This window comes from Sphaeramia orbicularis, chromosome 3 (assembly GCF_902148855.1).
Source record: "Sphaeramia orbicularis chromosome 3, fSphaOr1.1, whole genome shotgun sequence".
NCBI lineage: Eukaryota > Metazoa > Chordata > Actinopteri > Kurtiformes > Apogonidae > Sphaeramia > Sphaeramia orbicularis.
Genome location: NC_043959.1, coordinates 37801178 through 37821918, shown reverse-complemented (window position 1 = coordinate 37821918; position 20741 = coordinate 37801178). Strand labels below are relative to the sequence as shown.

The 20741-nt window shown below is 37.0% G+C and overlaps 1 protein-coding gene across 1 annotated transcript; it reads right to left on the bottom strand.

Annotated features, from left to right (window-relative positions):
- Positions 1-2151: 2151 nt before the first annotated feature.
- Positions 2152-20266, bottom strand: lpcat2 (lysophosphatidylcholine acyltransferase 2). Its single transcript, XM_030126733.1, has 14 exons — positions 19983-20266; positions 19463-19605; positions 15955-16172; positions 11392-11504; positions 11098-11158; positions 10650-10708; positions 9551-9585; positions 9307-9361; positions 9048-9130; positions 7944-8069; positions 7530-7683; positions 5879-5977; positions 4251-4392; positions 2152-4117 (listed from the first exon to the last, which is right to left on the bottom strand). The coding sequence occupies exons 1-14, from the start codon at positions 20091-20093 to the stop codon at positions 3939-3941; spliced, it is 1578 nt and encodes a 525-aa protein (XP_029982593.1). The 5' UTR covers positions 20094-20266; the 3' UTR covers positions 2152-3938.
- Between the last annotated feature and the right edge of the window lie 475 nt (positions 20267-20741).

The following is a 20741-nucleotide window of genomic DNA, read 5'->3' as shown; positions in this document are numbered from 1 at the left end:
GACTTCCACTGAAAAATATACTGAAAATCTTCAACAGGAACATAGAAACTAAGTTTAACCCATAAAGACCAAAACATCCACTGGAAACCAATAGCGTTTAGTTTAGTTTAGTTTAGTTTAGTTTAGTTTAGTTTAGTTTAGTTTAGTTTAGTTTAGTTTAGTTTAGTTGTCTCAAACTTTGAAGAAAAAAAAGAACTTACAAAACAACAAAAGCAAGAAGTCAGTGGGCTCTATGCACAGCTCTACTACTCCTGAACTTCAGGCAGCTTCTTTATTTCCTGTCTTTCATTATTGGACACACTGATTAATCCAGGTGTGCCTAATTAATCACTAGTCACAATGAGAAGTAGCAGACACGCCTGGATTAATCAGTGTGTCCAATAATGAAAGACAGGAAACTAAGGAGCTGCCTGAAGTTCAGGAAGTAGTGGGGCTGTGCATAGGGCACATTACATATGCACCCATCAGTGGCCATTAATCACAGAAAAAGTAATGAAATACAATAAATTTAACATAAATGTACTTATGAATCAACTCATAAACACAGTTTGAGAGCATCTACTGATCTAAAATATTTAATACCTGTTGATCCACAAATCCTATTAATACATGTAAATAATTGGTGTAAAATACAGTTTGTCATGTTTTCATGGTCGTCAGATATGACCCATTTGGACGTTCAGAGGCTCCGTAGTGAACATGGAAACACTGTGATCTTTTATAACATTGATTCACCAGTAAAACCCATGGAGTTGGATCAATGACAGTGGATGGACACACTTGATTTATGATCAGTTAATGATATTTTTGCTGAAGTCACTTTTTCTTCAGTTTTCTCTGTTTTGATATATTAACATTTGAATTTACTGTGAGTTTTCATGGACATCTAAACTAAATGTAGGAAATTAAATACAGGACAATACATGATGTACAGTGAAAAATGCAAAATACAAAGGATAATATTACGATAAATGGTGATAAATCACTTCAGAAAGGTCAAATAGAGAGAAAATTTTAATTTGGGAACTGACACAAAAGTAACACTGTGTCTTTATGGATTAAAAAGAACGTCCCAAATACAAGAAGTTACTAAAAGTAAAACTGATAGTTAGTATGTGATAGATCATGGCTGCAAGTAAAGTAAAAATACAATAAATGAGTGGCTGAATATGAACTTAGAGACTCTTAAGTCGGGCCTCGTCCTCATTTCGCCTTTGAAAGCTGGGCTACCTGCTTAAATTGAAGCACTCAGTAGTGTCACATCAGTTTAACGGCAAGTCCTGTCGGTTCTGACCTTTCCTTCCAGCCTGGCACAGTGAGTCCCCCATCTGTATGAGGCCTGTGTCCAGCTCGGGTCCACCAGCAGAGGCTGTTCACTCACTCAGGTCCCGAGGAGACCAAATCACATTACCAATGCATATCTCCCACAATCAGCTGCGACAGGATCACCCCGCAGGCAGAGCTGAAATGGATACAGCAATATACAACAGCCATGCAGAGGAAAAAGGGAGGCAGGGGGATGTGGAGCCAAAGAGGAGAGAAGGAGCGCTCACTAGGGACGGACTCACATAATTGTAAGTGTGGCAACAATGTGACCTAATTGATTCCATGCCATCTCATCAATTTTGATTAAAATGAAATGAGCCTCTGTACGTTTGAAAAGGTTAAAACAAATTGAAGGTGGAAATCACAGCTGGTAATCACAGTTTGTCTAACAGTGGGCTTTTAATGAAGCGACCTGCTCTCCATCATTCATTCCACGCCCCTCTGTGAATATGAAGGTGGACTGTGTGTTTTCTTTTGTAATGTGTGTGTGTATGTGTGTGTGTATGCATTCCCAAAACTTGTGTGCACCACAGACTCATTTAGGTTAGGGTTAGAATCACAAATCACTCTCGTGGCAGTGGGTGAACAGGAAGGAACAATATAGACTCGAAGCCAAAGTGGATTAATGGTTCTCTACATTCAATTCTGTAATTTAAACAAAAGAGGAAGAAGCAGCTTAGTTACAAACGCATACAGTTTTAATGTGACAAATTATTTTTACAACTTTAAAACAAGTGGCAATGTGTATTTTTTTTCTGTACCAACAATATACAATACTTCCTTTTCAGTGTTTCTAATATATTTCTTTTTTTTTTTTTCCACTTTTATTTATTTATTTATTCTTGATAAATTGGATTTACAAGTAATATAAGTCAGACTGGTTGGCTGGGTCACACAGAAGCCAAACATAAAGGACACACCTGTTACACTGACAACTCAAGTAATTATAGCACAACATTTTTTTCTTTAAGACACCACCAAGGTGCTTTAAGCAGAAAATATAAATCTTGAACTATTTTCTTTGCTTAAAATTAAAGATTTGCTTTATTTTCTCAGAATGAAGGTGTAAAACAATCCTTCAAATTATGCTTCACTTCCTGCCCCATGTTCACAGACATGATTCAATATAACAGATATAACTGTGACTCTGCACATTTAATGACTGTTTTCAGATCATTCTGTTTGGAGTGCTTACCCCACATCAACTGAAAAAACAAAAAGCACATGTCAAATAACCACCTATCACCATGTTTTATTGTATAATTTGCAGTATAGATTAAGTAGATGTGCATACTTGTGCTACCAATAAACAACTTAATTTTATTTAACCTTATATCCCTTGACTGAAATTAATAAAGGACCAGAAGTCTAAAAGTTAATAGTATCACAAGCATGTGAACAGAAATACACACAAACACACAATAGAATAGTCATAGGTAACTGCTGGCACCTGGTGGTGGTTTAGAGAACAAGAGGGGACGCAGTAACATGTTCGTTGCATTTATGTCTCATTACTAAAAAAGTCTGTAAACTCAAGTTCTTTCACTGGTGAAATATTCATACACAAGTCGAGCAGGAGATAAAATTGTATTCTTGTTTTATTTTAAAAGCAAACTCTGCAGTGTTAACAAAAAAGATAAAATAATCACATAATTGCAATGCACCCCCCTAAATAAACTGTGCCAGTAGGTAATCTGAAAGCAAACCCTGCAGGAATGTGCTGTTCTGAAGAACCGCTGCCTTTTTGCTCACAAATTGCCCTATTTTTCAGTAGTAGATTTGCTTTAGTAAACTTAAAGCTGTGTAGATGTGTTGCTGTCTCAGCAACAACGATCTTCAGTAGAAATGCAAATAGATACACATGCAAAGCAAACCTCTGGCTAATTATACAGCCGTCTTACAAGGTCTGTGTCCCTGAGCGCTGGAAAAAAGTGTAATGCACAGCATGTATGCTCTTCGCAGACATAGCTTTAACACACAGCATTGCTAGGATACCAACTGGATAGATCTTAATAAAGCTTACTGTACACTAATTATACTGCAACACACAAAACACAAGGACTTTTTGCTTATACTTAAAAATGTGTTGATTTTGGCAATTTTCTCACTTATTTTCAGAAGACACAAAGACAAAGGAGAAGGTGCACAGAGCTCCATTCATCTACAGGGTGACGTCAATATGTCGAGGCAGTTTACGAGCATCGGGAAAACAAGTCAAACACAGTCATTAATATCGGAAGTAAAATGAAGGTTGATTCAATGAATGAGATTTTTTTTATGCTATGTCTTTTTTTTTTTCCATTTCTTTCTAATTAACATGAGGCCAAAATACACATTTGCTCAAACTAAAACTGCAGTAAGATGTTTCTTACGCAGCAACTTACGGAAGTTGCCATTTCAAATCTCTATAAGGCACTAAAATTGAAAGCAGAAGCACTCTAAAAACCATGTCTATAAAAAAAAAAAAATTAAAGCATACAGCAGAGCTTATCATATGACTCCACTGTGGTAAAGGATTGAAATTTGCTTAAAATCATGAGGGCAGATGACATCTCTTGCATGTGCCTTCTCAGTGCAGTACAGGGTCCAGTCCTATGGCGCAGACTTTAATTTCAGTCATCTTTCTTGTCAGAGGTGCTGTCTTCCAAGTTTTCCTCTGAAATGGTTTGTCCAGTCAATTCCAAATCGCCTGGGGTCGCTTCCTGAATTGCTTGGTATCTCTGTAGCTCCAGATACGTGGTAAACAGCTTGGCGTACTCCGGATGGGTCGTAGCAAAGGCTTGAAATTCACCTGAGGGTTCACAAGAACACGGGAAAGCATTGGGATAGAATGCAGTAAGGAGTCAGTATGTCAAACTTAAAATAAAAAAACTGCATTCATTACTTTCACATATGATAAAAAATACTCTGCGGCAAATACTCACTGAAGGTGATGAAGCCAGAGCCGTCAGCATCAATGTCCTTGAAGAGCTTGGACATGTTCAGATCTGACACACCCAAAGCAGAACGCAGCAGAGCAGTAAATTCCTCTCGGGTGATTTTCTCATCGTCATCTACGTCGAACAACTGCATGAGACAGGACAGCAAAGGAGAAGAGTATTTTAATCAAACATAGCATATTCAGGGGAAAAAAATCTGAGAGTATTTGTGGAAATCGACCAGCAGGATAGAAAAAAGCATGTAGAAAAAAATTAACCTGCGTGCTGCTGTTATTCTTACATTACACACTGGACAACGGTAACTTTCAGTCACAGTAGATATAAACTCTTTTTTTTTTCCTAAAACCACATTTGACCTTATGGCCAGAAAAATGTCTCTAAGCCTTTTTCATCCTCTCCCACAACAGACACACTTTGTTAACTTGACATTATCCAAGCCTCTCTGAATGCTGCCGCTGTTCTGTCTACACTCCCCCACAGCTCGGACCGACCGTCTGCACTGCACTCCAATATCAACTTAAGCTGGGCTGGCTGATTTAGTGGATTTTGCTTCCTTTTTTATCTTTTTTTTTAACCTCTGTAAAGCAGTAATTATGGAAACTGCATACACACAGGATTTATCACAAGTTTTAATCATTGCATCTCAGAAAGATCAGCTTCACTTGGGAAAATTATAAAAATAGTGATTAAATCCAGAAATTAATTAGATTTTTTTGTGCATAATGGATGCATAATTGAATGAGCATGATCTCACTGTATTTAAGTGTTTTTGTAGGCAGAGGAATGTATGAGCTTAGGCTCCCTTTAGTGAAAACTGTGTTACGTTTCCCCCAAAATCAAATTCATATCTCATGAATAGGAGTCGCAAACCAGCAAACTAATAAAACAAACTGCACAAAAACTGTGAAAAGAGCCAAAACCAAGAAAGGGTCCTTTTAAGGGGTTCTAAAAGGTGACTGAGAATGAAAATTACACTATTGTTGGGTATCTTTACATAATAGATAGCGAACATATCTGCAAGGATATGTACAAATGTGAGTTGCAGTCATTGAGGCAACTGAGACACTGACTGACTGTAACTCATTTGTACATATCCTTGCATATTTGCACAACAGTAATAATATTGGCACTTTTTTTGCACCTGATACACTTACCCTTTGTACAGAGTACTCACTTTATTTTATTTTACCTACTTATTTTTCCTTGCTTAGTGTACAGTTTATTTCCTTTATTTCCCTTTAGTTTAGTTTAAATTGTTTTAATTGTACAGTTTATTTCCTTTATTTCATTTTAGTTTAGTTTAAATTGTTTTAATTGTACAGTTTATTTCCTTTATTTCATTTTAGTTTAGTTTAAATTGTTGTATTTGTATAGTTTATTTCCTTTATTTCATTTTAGTTTAGTTGAATCGTTTACATTAGTTGTGTGAAAGGAACTCGCGTAGTAAGAATTTCATTGCACAGTACTGCTGTGTATATGACAATAAACATAAATAATAAATAATAATTAATAACGTCTTAAATCTTGGATCTGTGCACATACACAACTGTCATACACTTGGAGTACACTTCAAAGATGAACTACACATCAGTGCTGTAGTACAAGTTTCCTACCTGAAAAGCCATTCGAAGAACGTCTTCTGTATTTGCTGGCCGACACAAGATGGTCACTCCGATAACATACTCTCTGAAGTCTATGGTGCCGTCGCCGTTCTAGACAGAGTTAAAGATGCGACAGAACAATATGGTCAACAAGGACTGAGTGTGAAAGCAGAGAAAAGATACGAATGCAGAGGCAGGCACTCATAGTTCGCAGAATTTGTGGAGGAAAACAGAAGGTGGATGAATGTTCTGAAAACTCAGACCAAAAGACAAGGGAACACAGGCATTTATGCAGTGGAGATAATTAATTAGTAATAGTGTGGTGTTACACTATGAGTATGTGATGGAGGCTGGGGTGATGGAGGGAAATGCGAGTGGAGAAGGAGGCAGAAAGGTGGAACGCTATTACGAGAAGTGTAAAATGAAAAAAGAAATGGGAAGAATAGGGTTGTACTGTAAAGGGATTATAGTATACAAATCCAGATTTGTCTTGCAAACTAGAGATTTACTCAAGTTTAGCATGTGTGATGAAGTATGCGCAATGGTATATGAGAAAACAGCATTAGTGATTTCTATACATGGAAATTCTCAGTTACTGGGAAAAAAAGGGATTTTGATGCACATTGCTAAAGAATGCAGGGCTTGGGACTGTTGTAATGCCATTGTGAGTGGTGAGCGGAGTAAAACTCACCACTCACATTTTTTGTTACCATTTTTCTTTATGGCCTACACAGTGGAGTTGTAACATGATTAGGATCCTTCCTCTACACTGATTCCACCAAATATTCAATACAGGGAAAAAAATATTGTAAGTAATTCAATTGTAGTGTATTTTGAAAACATCCGATGTGTGTTTTTTGTTTTGTCTTTTTTAAGTTTATATCCATGCTTTCACCAATTAGTGTGTGAATGCATATATGTCTGGCAGATGTGAAGGCTGTTAAAGCTCTCTGCATTTTAGTCCCACTGTTAGTTTGGGTCAGACTTAAAGCTGCGTATGAATTTCGTCACCAATTTTTCATCAAATCTGTAAATCCCGAGTCAATGCCTAAGTATCACAAATCCATAAGTCTTTCCATGATTACACACCTGAATCTCTTCCTTCATGGTAAAAAATTTCAAAGTGTACTCCACCATAAACAATCCATTTGTTTACAAACAGAGACTGTAGGTCACTTGGGCATATTCGGAAATTTGTCGCAACGTATATTGTGGGAAGCGGAGCTCCACGCAGCCGCAGTAGCAAGAGGCAATGAAGCCATTTCCATGTTTGTTGCCACTGCGGTCATAATGCAGCTGTGTGGAGCTTCACTTCCCACAATGCACGTCGTGGCAAATTTCCAAAAATAACCGACTAATCAGGGAAAGACTTAAGACGGATTTGTGATACTTAGGCTATGACTCATCTTTTACAGATTTGATGAAAAATTGGTGATGAAAGTCGTACGCAGCTTTAACTCCACTCCTGGGGTTGTGTTAACCAAACATTATCTTTCTCAAAATCCAAAGCCTGTCTGTCCTTTGGATAGGTGGCAGTAGAGCAGAAGTAGTACCTGCTGTAGAATTTCCTCACAGGGATTGTATTATTCTGTAATCTCAGTTGCTCTGCTATCAGTCCAGGATATAAATAAGGACCAAAGTATTTGATGTACATGTTTCTCACCCTGTCAAACAGTGCAAACAGCTCTTCAAGGGCTGGGTTCACTGGTAGCTTCAGAAACCTCGCAAACTCCTCAATGGTAATCCGTCCTCCCTTGCAGGAGTTGGCCATGGCTGCGAATCCCTCCAGCTCCTTCCTCAGGTTGTCCCATTTCAGACTGTGACAGAAGTATGAGTGTAAGGAGGAAGTTGTAGCAGTGTGTCATTCATGAGGTCATATTTGGAGACAGTCTACTTAGATGTTACGGTCATGTCGATGATGACGGGAACATGGACATAAATCACCTCTTTTTCTGGGAACATTAGCTGTTATTGCTCATGGAACATGGTATATCTGACAGCCACACCCAAGCAGAATCATGCACTGTCACACAACGGCACCTGAGGTAGAAGTATTCATCATATAAGTGGCTCTTACTTGAGTTTGCGGCTAATTTTGGTGAACTCCACCAGCCCAGCCTCCATTGGCAGCGTTAACTCTCCAGCAGAGATCATGAGACGACAGTCTTCATAGGTGTGGTCTGTCACTGGAACTCCCAAAGCCCTGCAAACACACACAGGTTTGACTCAGTGTCCCTTATGTAAAGCAGTGAGTTCAAACACTGCCAACCTTGTGATGCTTGTAAAGAGCAGAACCCTGCAGGCCTGGAGGTGTCTTTAAAGCAAAGGTCAGACAGAAAACAAACCCCAGTTTAGGCTCTATTAATTAAAGTGCACAACAGGTTTCATGCACGTCCTATGTATGGGGTTCTTCCAGGTTTCTAAACGTTCAATTTAAGACTTTTTAAGACCTCTTTAAGACCATTTAGAACAGAATTGAATGCCCATTTCATGGTCATACTGGCAAAAATTTGTAACTCCTAGAATTTAGGGAAAATGTATTTATTTCCTCCAGTGCCTTGATTCCCTTTGTTCCGTTCCATTTCTCACCGGGGGCTGCAAAGTTGGCAATAATTGGTTCCTAATTTCTCCATAAATTATCAGGTTGGAACGGGTGGAACTGAGTCAACTAACAGATAAGATAAGACTTTATTGATCCCACCATGGGGAAAATTTAACAGTTTACAGCTGCAATATGCATGACACCAGTGCAAAAGAAAAGGCAGGTAGAAATAAATGTTCATAAAAGTATAAAAATTTAAGTATAAAGTTTAAAGATATTTACATATATACACAGTGATTGCACATACACATGATTTGATATGGGGGTGGTGGAGAGTTACTGTGTACTGTTATACAGTCTGATGGGTGTGGGGAGGAAGGACCTGCGGAAGCGCTCTAACCTTACTTTCTTTGCAGCTTAGACATTTAACAGACACATTCAAACACAATACAGCGAAGAAGTTTATGGCAACATAACTTAAGACCTACCATATCAAATTTAATACCTTTTAAATACTTTTTTTAAGCTATTAAATGCAGATTTGGAAATTCAAGACTTTTAAGATTTTTTTAAGACCCTGTAGAAAACCTGTGTGTACATTCTAGTGTGCATAGTATGTGTACACTGCTGAATACTCACTGGGCCATAGTGTCTCGTACTCTACTTGCAAACAGGGCAGGGCTTTTTTTCTCCTCCTCTGTGGGGATATGTGGTGGCAGGAACTAATAAAACACACAGAGCAGAAACAACATTCATCCTTTCATCTTATTACTCTATATATCTGACAATAGCAAAAAACATTCATTCATATATGTCTGCAAATAACAGAGCTGGTTTGGTTTAACTTGGATCTTGGAGTTTTATCCATATCATTAAAACAGAAGAGGGTCTCTGTTACCTCTATCTCTACTGTGGTGTACAGCTGGGACAGTGTAAGAAGCAGCAGAGTCCTCCTGTGCAGACAATCAGAAAGGTTCAGAATATACTGTACATATTTAATACAATTAAGCTGTTTAAAGACGCCAAACTGCACAACATTAACTACACTGTAAGCAATTCAATATACTGGTGGCAAACTAAAACAAAGTGCAGGTAAAGCTTGAGCTACTTCACGATAAAGAAGTAAAAGATGACAAACTTACGAGCTGAAACCCTGCCACGTCCAAGTAACTGTATCCTACGAAAGAAAACAAAGGAGAGTGTAAAGCGTCATGTAACGTTCACATTGAAATGGGATGAGATGAATGTAAGTCAGGGTTTTCCTTTCTATTATATGGTTTAGGTGCAACACCCAAGCTATTGGTAGCAACACAAGTCAAACTAATGTGAAGAACATTAAACTACATGTCACCTTTTTCCTCAAATCGAATCACTGGCCTGCAGTGCTCTTCTTTAGCAAGTTTTGTTTCTAAGCTTTTTGGATGTTGCTTATCACCCCGCCCCCCAAAGCAGGGAGGTAAGGGGTATTGTTTTTGGTTCGGTTTGTTTGTTTCTTAGTTTGTTAACACTCTAGCAGCAAAAACTATTAGTTGAATTCACACCAAATTGGGTTTATAGATTGCCAATGACTCAGAATAGATGTGGTTACATTCTGGTAAAAGTAGGTCAAAGTTCAAATTTTTAATGAATTTTTAAAATCTTTATTTTTCTCCCTTTTACTTATAATGGGCGAAATTTCAAATGTCTATAAAAACATCAATTTTGTTTCAATTTACTTCAAACTTGGCACATATATAGAAGCAGTTGATATGCTGACATCAGCACACACATAGACATGATGACATCAAGTGGATTAATGCCAAAATAAGCTACAATACGTGCGAGGGCTGGGGTTTGTTGTGCCTGGCACCACTTGTTTTTTATGTGTTCTCGCATTTCCAAATTTGGGCAATTATAATGGTCCAAAAATCCGTTAAATTATTACATTTTTTTATGATTCTTGCATGATGACCCCATCCCTCCCACCCCCCCACCTAAAATCTTCTACAAACTTAAGGAAAACTGAAAAATCCAGACATTACCTAAACCCTGTAAGATGTGTTCTAAAACTAAGTGTTGTATTACTGTTGCCTCAGTTTCCTACTAATATTAAAAAAAAAGAAAAAAACTAAATTGGCAAACACTATGAGAGGATGACAAATATTAAAGATGCTTCAACATATTCATGCGCGTTACAATCTAACATTGTTTCATCTAAATGTTTAGTTTTATTAAAGCTGCTTTGGAGACTACATTACTTACCAGCTTGTTGGGATATCTCATAAGCACAGGCTGAACAGGGACCCCTGGTATAAAGGCACCTGGAAGTAAACCATGAAACCACATAATGGAAATCCTAATTTGTCTTTATGAATGAATTAAAGCTTAGTATCTTCATCACTAAACTAACATTCACTTCCACTCCGTAGCATTCACTGACACCGAGTCCACATGCAGTAACACATCAGTTACACATTTAGTCAAATGAGTGATATGATATCAGTGCTGTCTCAGCTGTGTGACTTTTCCCTGAATACATAAAAGAAATGCTACTGGTTCTATAAGCAAATTACCAAAATACATAGACAGGTTTCACTGCTGCAAATGTAAAAGCAATGTGGAGTTGAAAATGAAAACTGATGATACAAAATATAACACGATTTACATTTTTAGGACATCACAGACATAATATTAAGACTTTATATCTTACCTTGTTTGAAAGTGATTAGACATGAGCGATTCGTGCACGTTCCCTCAGGAAATATAAGAACCTACAAAACAATTCATCTGCTGTAATGTCTTCTGGCATTTGTTACAGACAGAAAGTGTGTGAAGAATAACTGCATTTGTCTGTAAAAACATAACGATGGGCCTCAAAGAAGGAAACTCTGAAGCCTAAGCGTCCTGGGTCATAGTTTGTGTGGTTTTCTGAAACTATAATGCAATGTAACCTATTTTTTTCTTAATATTAAATGTTATTTGTGTCTGTGGATTATCTGCTCACCTGTGGCCAGTGGCCTCCAGACTTGGCTCGGCTGTCAATCTCTTGTATTGTATTTTTCCTGGAGTCTGGATCCTTTCTGGACACCAACACTGGTTGAAGACAGCGCACAAATCCTGCCGACACATTGACATAAGGCTTTTAAAGAGGAAAATTATGCTTTCATTTTCAAGTAGATATCTAACAGTACGGTGCTAAAGTCTTAGGCCATTTAAAGCTTTGTTGTTTTAGCACATAACCACACATATGCATTTGTCAGACTCATTATTAAGATACAATCTGAATATATGGGATGTACGGCAGTAAAAACAAAAATTTCAGTGAGAAAAAAAAAACAGCTTCTATAAACTAAAGTTGGTATTTTGTGTGACCTCCCTTTACACTTAACATGTCTTAAACCCTTTTTGTTCAGACAATATGAGAGTTTTGCATTAATTTTCTGATGTTTTATACCGGGTTCCATTTAAAATATCAAATGTTTATTATTTTTTGAGTCCTTTCTTGTCAAATGACAGAGACTGAAGCATAAATATGTATGCTCATTTCAACCCTATAGGCGGCATAAGTTGTCTGCACTGTAATGTATAATAAAATCAAGTAAAAAAACAATACTGCAGTATCACTTGTCACACATATTACATAATTACTGTAATCGTCACATTATCTTGCATTACAGTGATATTTATCTCCATACACATAAACACTACTGAATCAAATTATGTCATATTTCCACATAATTTTCCATTATTGGAAATTTCCTCAAATCTCATTTTGTTACACACTGTTCATCATGAAATTGACTTATCATTATCGGTCTGTTCTTTATTTCAATTAATAAGTTTTGTTTAAAGCAGCATAGGACTTTTATCACTCATTTTTCTTCAAATTCGTAAAACCAGAGTCTTAGTCTAATTATCACTAATCCATTAGTCTTTCTGTGCATACACACCTAAATCATTTCCCTCACAGTGAACAACTTGGAAGATGACTATCACAAGCAGTCCTTTTGTTTACATACCAAGACGATAAGTCACTCTGGCCTTTTCGGAAATTTTGTTGCAAAGTGCATTGTGGGAGTGGGAAATCCATGCAGCCGCAGCAGCAACAAACAAGGAAACAACCAGCAATGAAACTGGATCAGAAGAAATGGAAGGAATCACTGAAGTCAATTGTCATCTTATAATATGGGGTGTGTGACTGTAAAAAACAAAACTTAGACATCAGTTTCATAGCATTTTTGGAATATGTCATTGTGTAGGCTTATCATGCACGTACTGTAAGGAGCGAGTGAGCGGTGAGGGCCCGGCCATGCCCTGCATGCTTGTGAGGCGTGATTGATAAGCCTACACAATAACATATTTTGAAAATGCCATGAAACTGATGTCTAAGTATTGTTTTTCACTATCACACACCCTGTATTATAAGATGACAACTGACTACAGTGATTCCTTCCATTTCATCTGACCTGGTTTCATTGCTTGTTGTCTCCTTGTTTGTTGCTGCTGCAGCTGCATGGAATTCCCATTCCCACAATGCACTCTGCGACAAAATTTCCGAAAAAGCCAGAGTGACTTAACAGCTTGGTATGTAAACAAACGGACTGCTTGTGATGGAGCCATCTTCGAAGTTGTTCATCGTGAGGGAAGTGATTTAGGTGTGTAAGCACAGAAAGACTAATTAATCACTGGGGTTTTACAAATTGGAAGAAGAATTAGTGATAAAATTCATATGCTACTTTAAATTTGCTTAGGGTATTTATGTGAAATCTGACCAACTAAATTTTTCATTTGAAAAGCCTAAAATGAAATCCTAAATGCAATCAGTCCTAATCTTCATTAGGAGTGATATGTGCAGAATAAGTTATTGTTAGGCTTAAACTATAGAGGGTATGCACATATGTCACTTCCCCCCAGACCACGCCCCTCTAGGTCAGACTGACTGGCAAAAACCAACCTGCTCAACATGACGGAGTATTGCAGTAAACACAGCCAGACTGGGAAAATGTGAAATATGAAATTAAATGAAGGACAGTTGGACTGGACATGGATCCGTACGAGCTACCAAAGAACAAGTGGTCCATGAACATTGACATGTGGACAGAAATCACGTATCCTGACATCCAGGGTGTAGGGAATCATCGCTATTTTTACTTGAAACAAATATACATGGTTTCATCATTACTGACAACCAGGGTCCAAAACTAGGCAGAGAACCAACTGATCCAAAGTGCATTTACAGTAGACAGTGTACTGACCCCAGTGAATATATGTGTAATCTACTGGTACTGAGGATATTTACATCTAGTTAATATCAAGTACTTTATACAACACAGATACTACTGCTTTGTACGAGCAGGGTACGACTTTATTCTTGTAAATTATGGTATTTTTCCCACCTGTTTTTAAATTGCGACATTATTCTTGTAATATTATGGCTTTATTTTCGGAATATGATGACTTTAATCTCATAAACAAATGACATTTTTGTCAAATTATGAAGTTTTTTTATAACTATGACTTTATTCTCATAACATCGTGATTCTTTTTGTATTCGACTTTATTATTGTAAAATTACAGGTTTTATATCGATATTTTGTGACTTTATACTCGTAGTGACAAGTGTTTTTATTTTCTCATGTGTCCCTAATATGCCGTCGTAGTTTTATGCTCCACCACGCCTGTATTTGAAAAACTAGGTTAGCCTCAGTTTAAGTTAGTTTACAAATCATGCAGGAGCAGAAGGTTCATAATCACAAAATGAAAACAAAAACCATAAAGATCTGATCATAAAACCAAGAGCTTTACTAAGAAGTAATGTTAGCCAAAACAACATGTAATTTAAGGTAGGATTTGACCCAAAAATACAGCATAAATTAATGTTACCTGACACGAAACAGGATCCACCAATCTAGGTTTGGTTTCCTGGATTTGTGGATCCATCTACTTCTCTTTTCTTTGTCTTTCGGTGTCTGTAAAACGATAGCTCCGACTGCTTTTCAAACCTGTTCATACAATCAATCGCATAACAGCTCTTCCCCATTTTTTATTAAATATTATTCTTAAGTTTAGACAGTATTGAAGCCAACGCAGCTACTCATCTCCCTCTTTCTGCTACTCAGTGGGCGTAACCGCGGTGAGTTCCGCTAGCGGTGACATCACGTGCATACCCCCTATACAATACTATGGTATTAAATGACTAGGGATGCACTAATCAATATTAGCAATATTGGCAATATTGGCCAATACTGGTATTGGAATATATGATGTCTTTTCACTGATGGTAGTGGAAGAAATGTGTGTGTTGTATTATATTAATATCATATATGCTGTACTACTTGCTAAATTTGTATGTTTACTTCTGTGTGCATTCAAATACATTGTGATGAAGGACTGAAAGACTTTAACCCTTTCATGCATAGTGGTCACTACAGTGGACAGCTGTTCAAATGTGTTCTCTTGTATATTTATGGGTTTTGTTGTTTTAGTTCCATATCAGCCAACACAGTGGACACTTATATCACTTATATCATCATCCCATACACTGACATTCATACCATTACTGTAAATTTGCTATTCCAAATAAACCTGATCTGCAGTAACATGTTTGACTGTAAAAAAAAAAAAAAAAAAAAGAAAAAAAAAGCTAATTGTTATTAAACTGTAATTCACAGTTTTGTTTTTGGTTTTTTGCTTTTTTTTTTTTTAAACAAAAAGGGTTTTTTTTGTTTGTTTGTTTTTTTGCATATTATCTCCACGCAGGTATTGTTAAAATGTGAGAAAACATCAGATTAGCAGCATTAAAAATGTTTGTGTCTCATAGTTTTCACACAGTATATCAGTAAATACATGTTTCTTTGTTTCTAAAATTAAACGCATGATTTTGTAACTCCATGAAAAATAGGTTCATAGAAAAAACTAAATCACATTGTTTTTTTTCATGCCTACAGAGGAATAAAAACACAGGAAAAAAAATCTTGATTAAGGTTCTCATAATTCATGCATGAAAGGGTTAAAATAGTAACTATTTCTATATTTATGATAAGGATTCCTTTGTTAGGTGGGGGATAAATAACAGCAAAAACAAAATAATCAAACAGTAACATCAGTATCAGTACAAAGTGTCATGTCATGTTTATCACTGGTATTTGTGTTGGAGATGAATTTTTCAACTGGTGCATTTGTAATAAAGGTAACTAAAACATTAATCAGATAATTGTCAGTAAATCTTCATTATTTCAGCCTTATTCACTTTGACATGTGAAGAATGGTTATAATGTCAAGTCCAAAAAGGTCTCAGTACAGCGTCTTCTGTGTTCAACTAATATCAAATAAAGAGCATAATGTCATACTTGCGCATCTCAAGCCTTCTGTAATTAAGAACCCAACACTGAAGGTGTGAAACTGTGCAGTCACATGATGGGCAATATAAATTCACCCACATTTCACACCATCACGCAGTTTGACGAGTTCACACACGCACACACATACCCATACTGGAGCTTTAAACAAGATCGCACCCACACGTTCCTACTTGATTTTCCTATCCCACCACAGTAAATAAACTCACTGCCAAAGATGGGCGTGGCCAGGTTCTCCACACGGGACACGGTGGAGGGCAGACCCGCTACGATGCAAACGATCCCGTCGAAAAAGGTGGAGTGAGGGGCCACAGCCAGGATGGGGGCCTCGCTGCTGCCGACCTGCTTCCCCTTCACCACCACTCTGAAGCCCATGCAGAAGTAGTAGGCCCTCCCCAAGGCCGCCATCACATTCTGGCACAAAAACCTGAGGACCAACACAACATTTTACATCAGACTGTGCAAAGTCTATGCATCTGAAAGGAATTAAATACGTAGCTCGATTTGCAAGTGATTTTTTTTCCCCCATAATGTGCATCTAATAGCACTTTCTGCAGAATTATTTATGCAATGGGAGATAAAATGCTACAAATCGATGCAAGTTCTTGTTTTTGTTTTTTAAGCAAGAGGAAGAGTTGCACCATCTTGTATGTTTCACTTACCCCTAGATTGCAAATACATTTACTCCCAACATCCACTTCCTCATGATACAGCGGAAGGCCAGTAAGTCTATAAACTATATAATACAGACTGAGAGCCTGAGGGGGTTCCTTAAATGACAAACTTCTGCACAAATTTAATGATTAATTTCTCCAAAGGGAAAGAGTGAATATCTGAGGGTGGTTGAAATCAACATACGTCTGTAACAGGGCTCCTACAAGTTAAATTCAAGACTTTTTAAGACCTTTTTAAGACTACTTAGAACAGAATTTAATGCCCATTTCATGGCCATACTGGCAAAAATTTGTGAAAATGTATTTATTTACTCCAACACCTTGATACTCATCATGATTTCAAGTCATTTCTCACCAGGGGCTGCAAAGTTATCGATAGCTGGTTCCTAAAAATACTATAAATTGTCAGGCTGGAACTGAGTAAACTAATGTTACTTTCTTTGTAGCTTGGACATTTTCCAGACACATGTAAACACAATACAGTAAACAGATTTATGCCAACGTAACTTAACTTTTTTAAGGTATTAAATGCAGATTTGTAAATTCAAGACTTTTAAAGACCCTGTAGGAACCCTGTATAAACTTCCAGAGTGCAGGGACTCATTTTATTCACTGTTAGCATAAATATCCTGTAATTCCTTCAACCCTGGAGTTCCAGTCCTGTGATCTTGCATTAAAGTTGCATTAAGCGCCATGAAAATCCCTGGAACTATCAACAGCAAACCAATAAAACAAGGCACAATTTGAGAAGATAAGCTTCCTTTTCCAACCCTCACCATATTTGGTCAGAACTATGCAAAAAGCTGTTTTCACAAGTAGCAGTAACTGTCACAGGATCTGTCACATTTCAGAAACAGGATCCACCCTTGTTGATAAGAGGAGAGTGGACCATGGTGCAGATATCTAATAAATCAAAAATACTGAGAAAGAATAAGCCGGGATGGGCTACGGCACCTAAGCTGAACCTCACAAAGAATATGTGTGTTAGAATACAGATGGATGGAATTAGAAATAATAAGAATTCATCACAGTTGCACATTAAAAAGGTCACTTTTTCACTTCCTTTTGTTAAACCCCCACATAACCACTCACTCCTCAGCTCAAAGAACTGAACTGAAGTAATGCTTGTGGTCCAGATAAACATCTAGAGAAGCATGAATCGGCAGAAAAGCAAAAAGCAGTATGTTCTTCAAGTCACGTCAGGAACTATTATTTTGAGAATATGCTGCTTTGGCTGTTTTTTTGCCCAGTGTATGAGCCCCAGAGCGCACTGCTTCATCTAATACAGTTAACCGGTGTTCTAGTAGGATAGAACAAATATTAAACAGCACAGTGGAATTCAGTACATGTAAAACATATTAATAACCCTATAAGATCTTGATCAATTTTTGAGGTGACATACAAATTATATTTTTTTCTATATTTAACCTTTCTTAAATAATTCATCACCATTTATTCAAATATTAGTCTCTGTATTTTGCATTTTACACTTAAAATCAGATATTTTCCTATATTTAATTCACTGATCATGTCGGTGTTTGTAAAAGCACAAAATAAATTCAAAGGTTATTATATGACAACAGAGACATTTCAAGGAAAAAGTGAGCTTTTCAGCCAAATATATTCTTAACTAAACATATATCAAACATCTCCAATTGTTGTTATTTGTCAAACTACATGGGTTTTATTGGTGAATCGATGTTGTTCGAAGATGACGGGGTTTTCACATTCACTATGAAGCCTCTCAATGTCCAAATGGGTCATATCTGATGACTATGAAAAGGTAAGAAACTGCATTTTACTTCAGTTATTTACATATATTGATAGGATTAGTGGTGGTAAAGTTATTAAACATTATATCAGTTGATGCTTTTGGTTCTAGAAGCGCTGAGGATCTTCAAGGATTAAGGGTGACTTGGTTACTATACATGTGCCAAACTAAAATCAGGATTATATTATATTATGTTATATTATATTATATTAGATTAGATTAGATTAGATTAGATTAGATTAGATTCACAGACTCCTGGCTGAATTTGAACATTACATATGCAGTATTAAGCTTATAGACTCCCCCAAAATGTGATAAGACTGTCAAACTATATGAAGAACTTCTTACAAAGAACTAATGTAAAAGAATCCCTTTGTATGTATTTGTGTGTTTTTGTTTTTATGTTAAGATTGTTGTAAATTCATGTGGTCTTGTTGATTGTATGATTTTTTGTTTGTTCTTTGTTAACTTTATTCTTTGAAATAAAGTTCTATTAAAATTTATTTCCTCATTGAATCGAATTGATTAGGAAATCAAGGTTCAAAAAGAAGCACAACATCGAATATACACACAAGAAATACCATAAGAAAAAAGCAATACAATAAATATAAAAAAAATAGTAGTGAATTTTGTGTTTGAATTTCTTAATACTAAATGTACATGTACACTGTTAGGCTCTTCTATTTTTTTCTATTTTTATTATTATTATTATTATTTTTTTTTTTTTTTTAATTTCTCTTTACATTATGATTAATGTGTGTATACATATAAATGTATTTATGCATCCTTTTTTTTTGTTTGTTTGTTTGTCTTGTCTCCTTAAGGTGTGGTTGGCTAGATGTACGGCCATTTTTTACTGTCTTTTTTTTTTTTTTCTTAAAAAAAAAAAAAAAGAATGGTGTACTTGTGGTTGATGTCATATATAATATTTTGTATGACTGTTCTGAATAAACATTTGAATAAAAAAAAAATAGTAGTGAAAAATTGCAGTTGCATATAGGAAAGTACTAAATAAGTGGCAAAGTAGTAGTAGTAGTAGTAATAATAATAATTAGTAGTAGTAGTAGTAGTAGTAGTAGTAGTAGTATAAATAGCTTATTAAATTATAACATAATATTATATTATGATTTAGGATGATTAGGATTTGGGATGTGCAAAGCAGAACAGATTTGGATATCTAGTGTTCTTTTGGGGAGCTGAAGGCTGAACAGTCCGGATCTTTGTGGACTTTATGAGCATCTCCTTTGGACTGTGTATTTGTTTTTTAGTTACCGTCTCCAGCCTGTCATGGGTTCCACGGCTCCTTTCAGAGGATACTTGAAGGTTATTATAACTGCCACTGGCCATGTCACCATGAGAACCAGAGATGCAAGGATGGCACGAACAGGGACCAGGAAGATACCCAGGAGGACACACTACATGGAGAAGGACAGAGAGGAATACACAGTGTGAGGAGCAGGAGCAGAAGACAGCTGTCAGGTCCAAGCCCAGTCTGCGTGTTGACATTTCACAGAGCAGACATTGAACCTGCACTAGTCTGGAGATTCTAGAAAGCACACAACAACAGCACTCATTGTTTTGCTGCACATAACGGAGCTTTACAAGCCGATTGTCAAAGCCTTGTTGGAGAAGATTAGGCCCTGGTTTCACAACAGCCTGCGTGAGTGATTCCACACATCACACACAGAAAAACCGTGCACGTCACCATCCGAAAAACGCAATGACTCAAATATGTCGCTTATACATGAGCACACACACACACACACGCACACACACACACACACATACTCACTTTCAGGATAGCTGCTTTGGTCAGCTTTGTGTCTTGGACAAACGGGTTGATGACCGCCGGCAGGAGCAGGGACTGCTGCCGCGGCAGGGCGAACACACGCTGCGGCGGCATGGCGGTTCCACGGAGCACACGGACAAACGGACCAGGGAACGGTGGAGCCCACGGGCCGTTATGTTATCATGTCACTTCCTCCACCGAGGCCCTGCTGTCACATCCCACGGTGTATCAGACGATCATACGGTACGAGGCAGAGGCGCGCGTGCACACACATCCAGGAATGAGAGCGGAACCCCCGGCGCAGGAAGCTCCACCTACAGCGCGCGACACGGCCACGGCACGGATCCCACCGGCTTGTAACGGATTTTACACCCGTTTCTTAAATTGTTTTTATTATTATTTTAAATAAATATACATGTTATCAGATTTTTACATTTAATACTACGGCTCTGATTAAAAAAAAAAAAATTAAATAAAAAAAAAAAAAACATCGTAATTTCATCAATGACCGTGTGTTTTCATAAGAAAACAAAATTATCTTTATGTCCAAAAATAAAACAGAACATGCACAAATTATCGACAGAGTACTACAAATATGCAAAAAAAAATTAATAAAACCTTAATAATAAATGTCCACAAGATGGCGCAGTTTCATTAAAAAAACTCAACTGGCCTCTCAAGTAGAAAGCAGCATGACTGAAACTAGAGGTAAAATATTTACTAACAAGTATTCTGCTGTTTGTGTGTGTGAACTTTTCACTC

What these genes read in the sequence shown, in the direction of transcription:
- lpcat2 (XM_030126733.1), bottom strand. Translation starts at nt 20,093, where the DNA reads ATGCCGCCGCAGCGTGTGTTCGCCCTGCCGCGGCAGCAGTCCCTGCTC. An exon ending in CCAAAGCAGCTATCCTGAAA is followed by an intron (nt 19,606 to 19,982) that starts GTGAGTATGTGT and finishes TTCTCCATGTAG; the next exon opens with TGTGTCCTCCTGGGTATCTT. An exon ending in GGCCACGCCCATCTTTGGCA is followed by an intron (nt 11,505 to 15,954) that starts GTGAGTTTATTT and finishes ATGTGTCGGCAG; the next exon opens with GATTTGTGCGCTGTCTTCAA.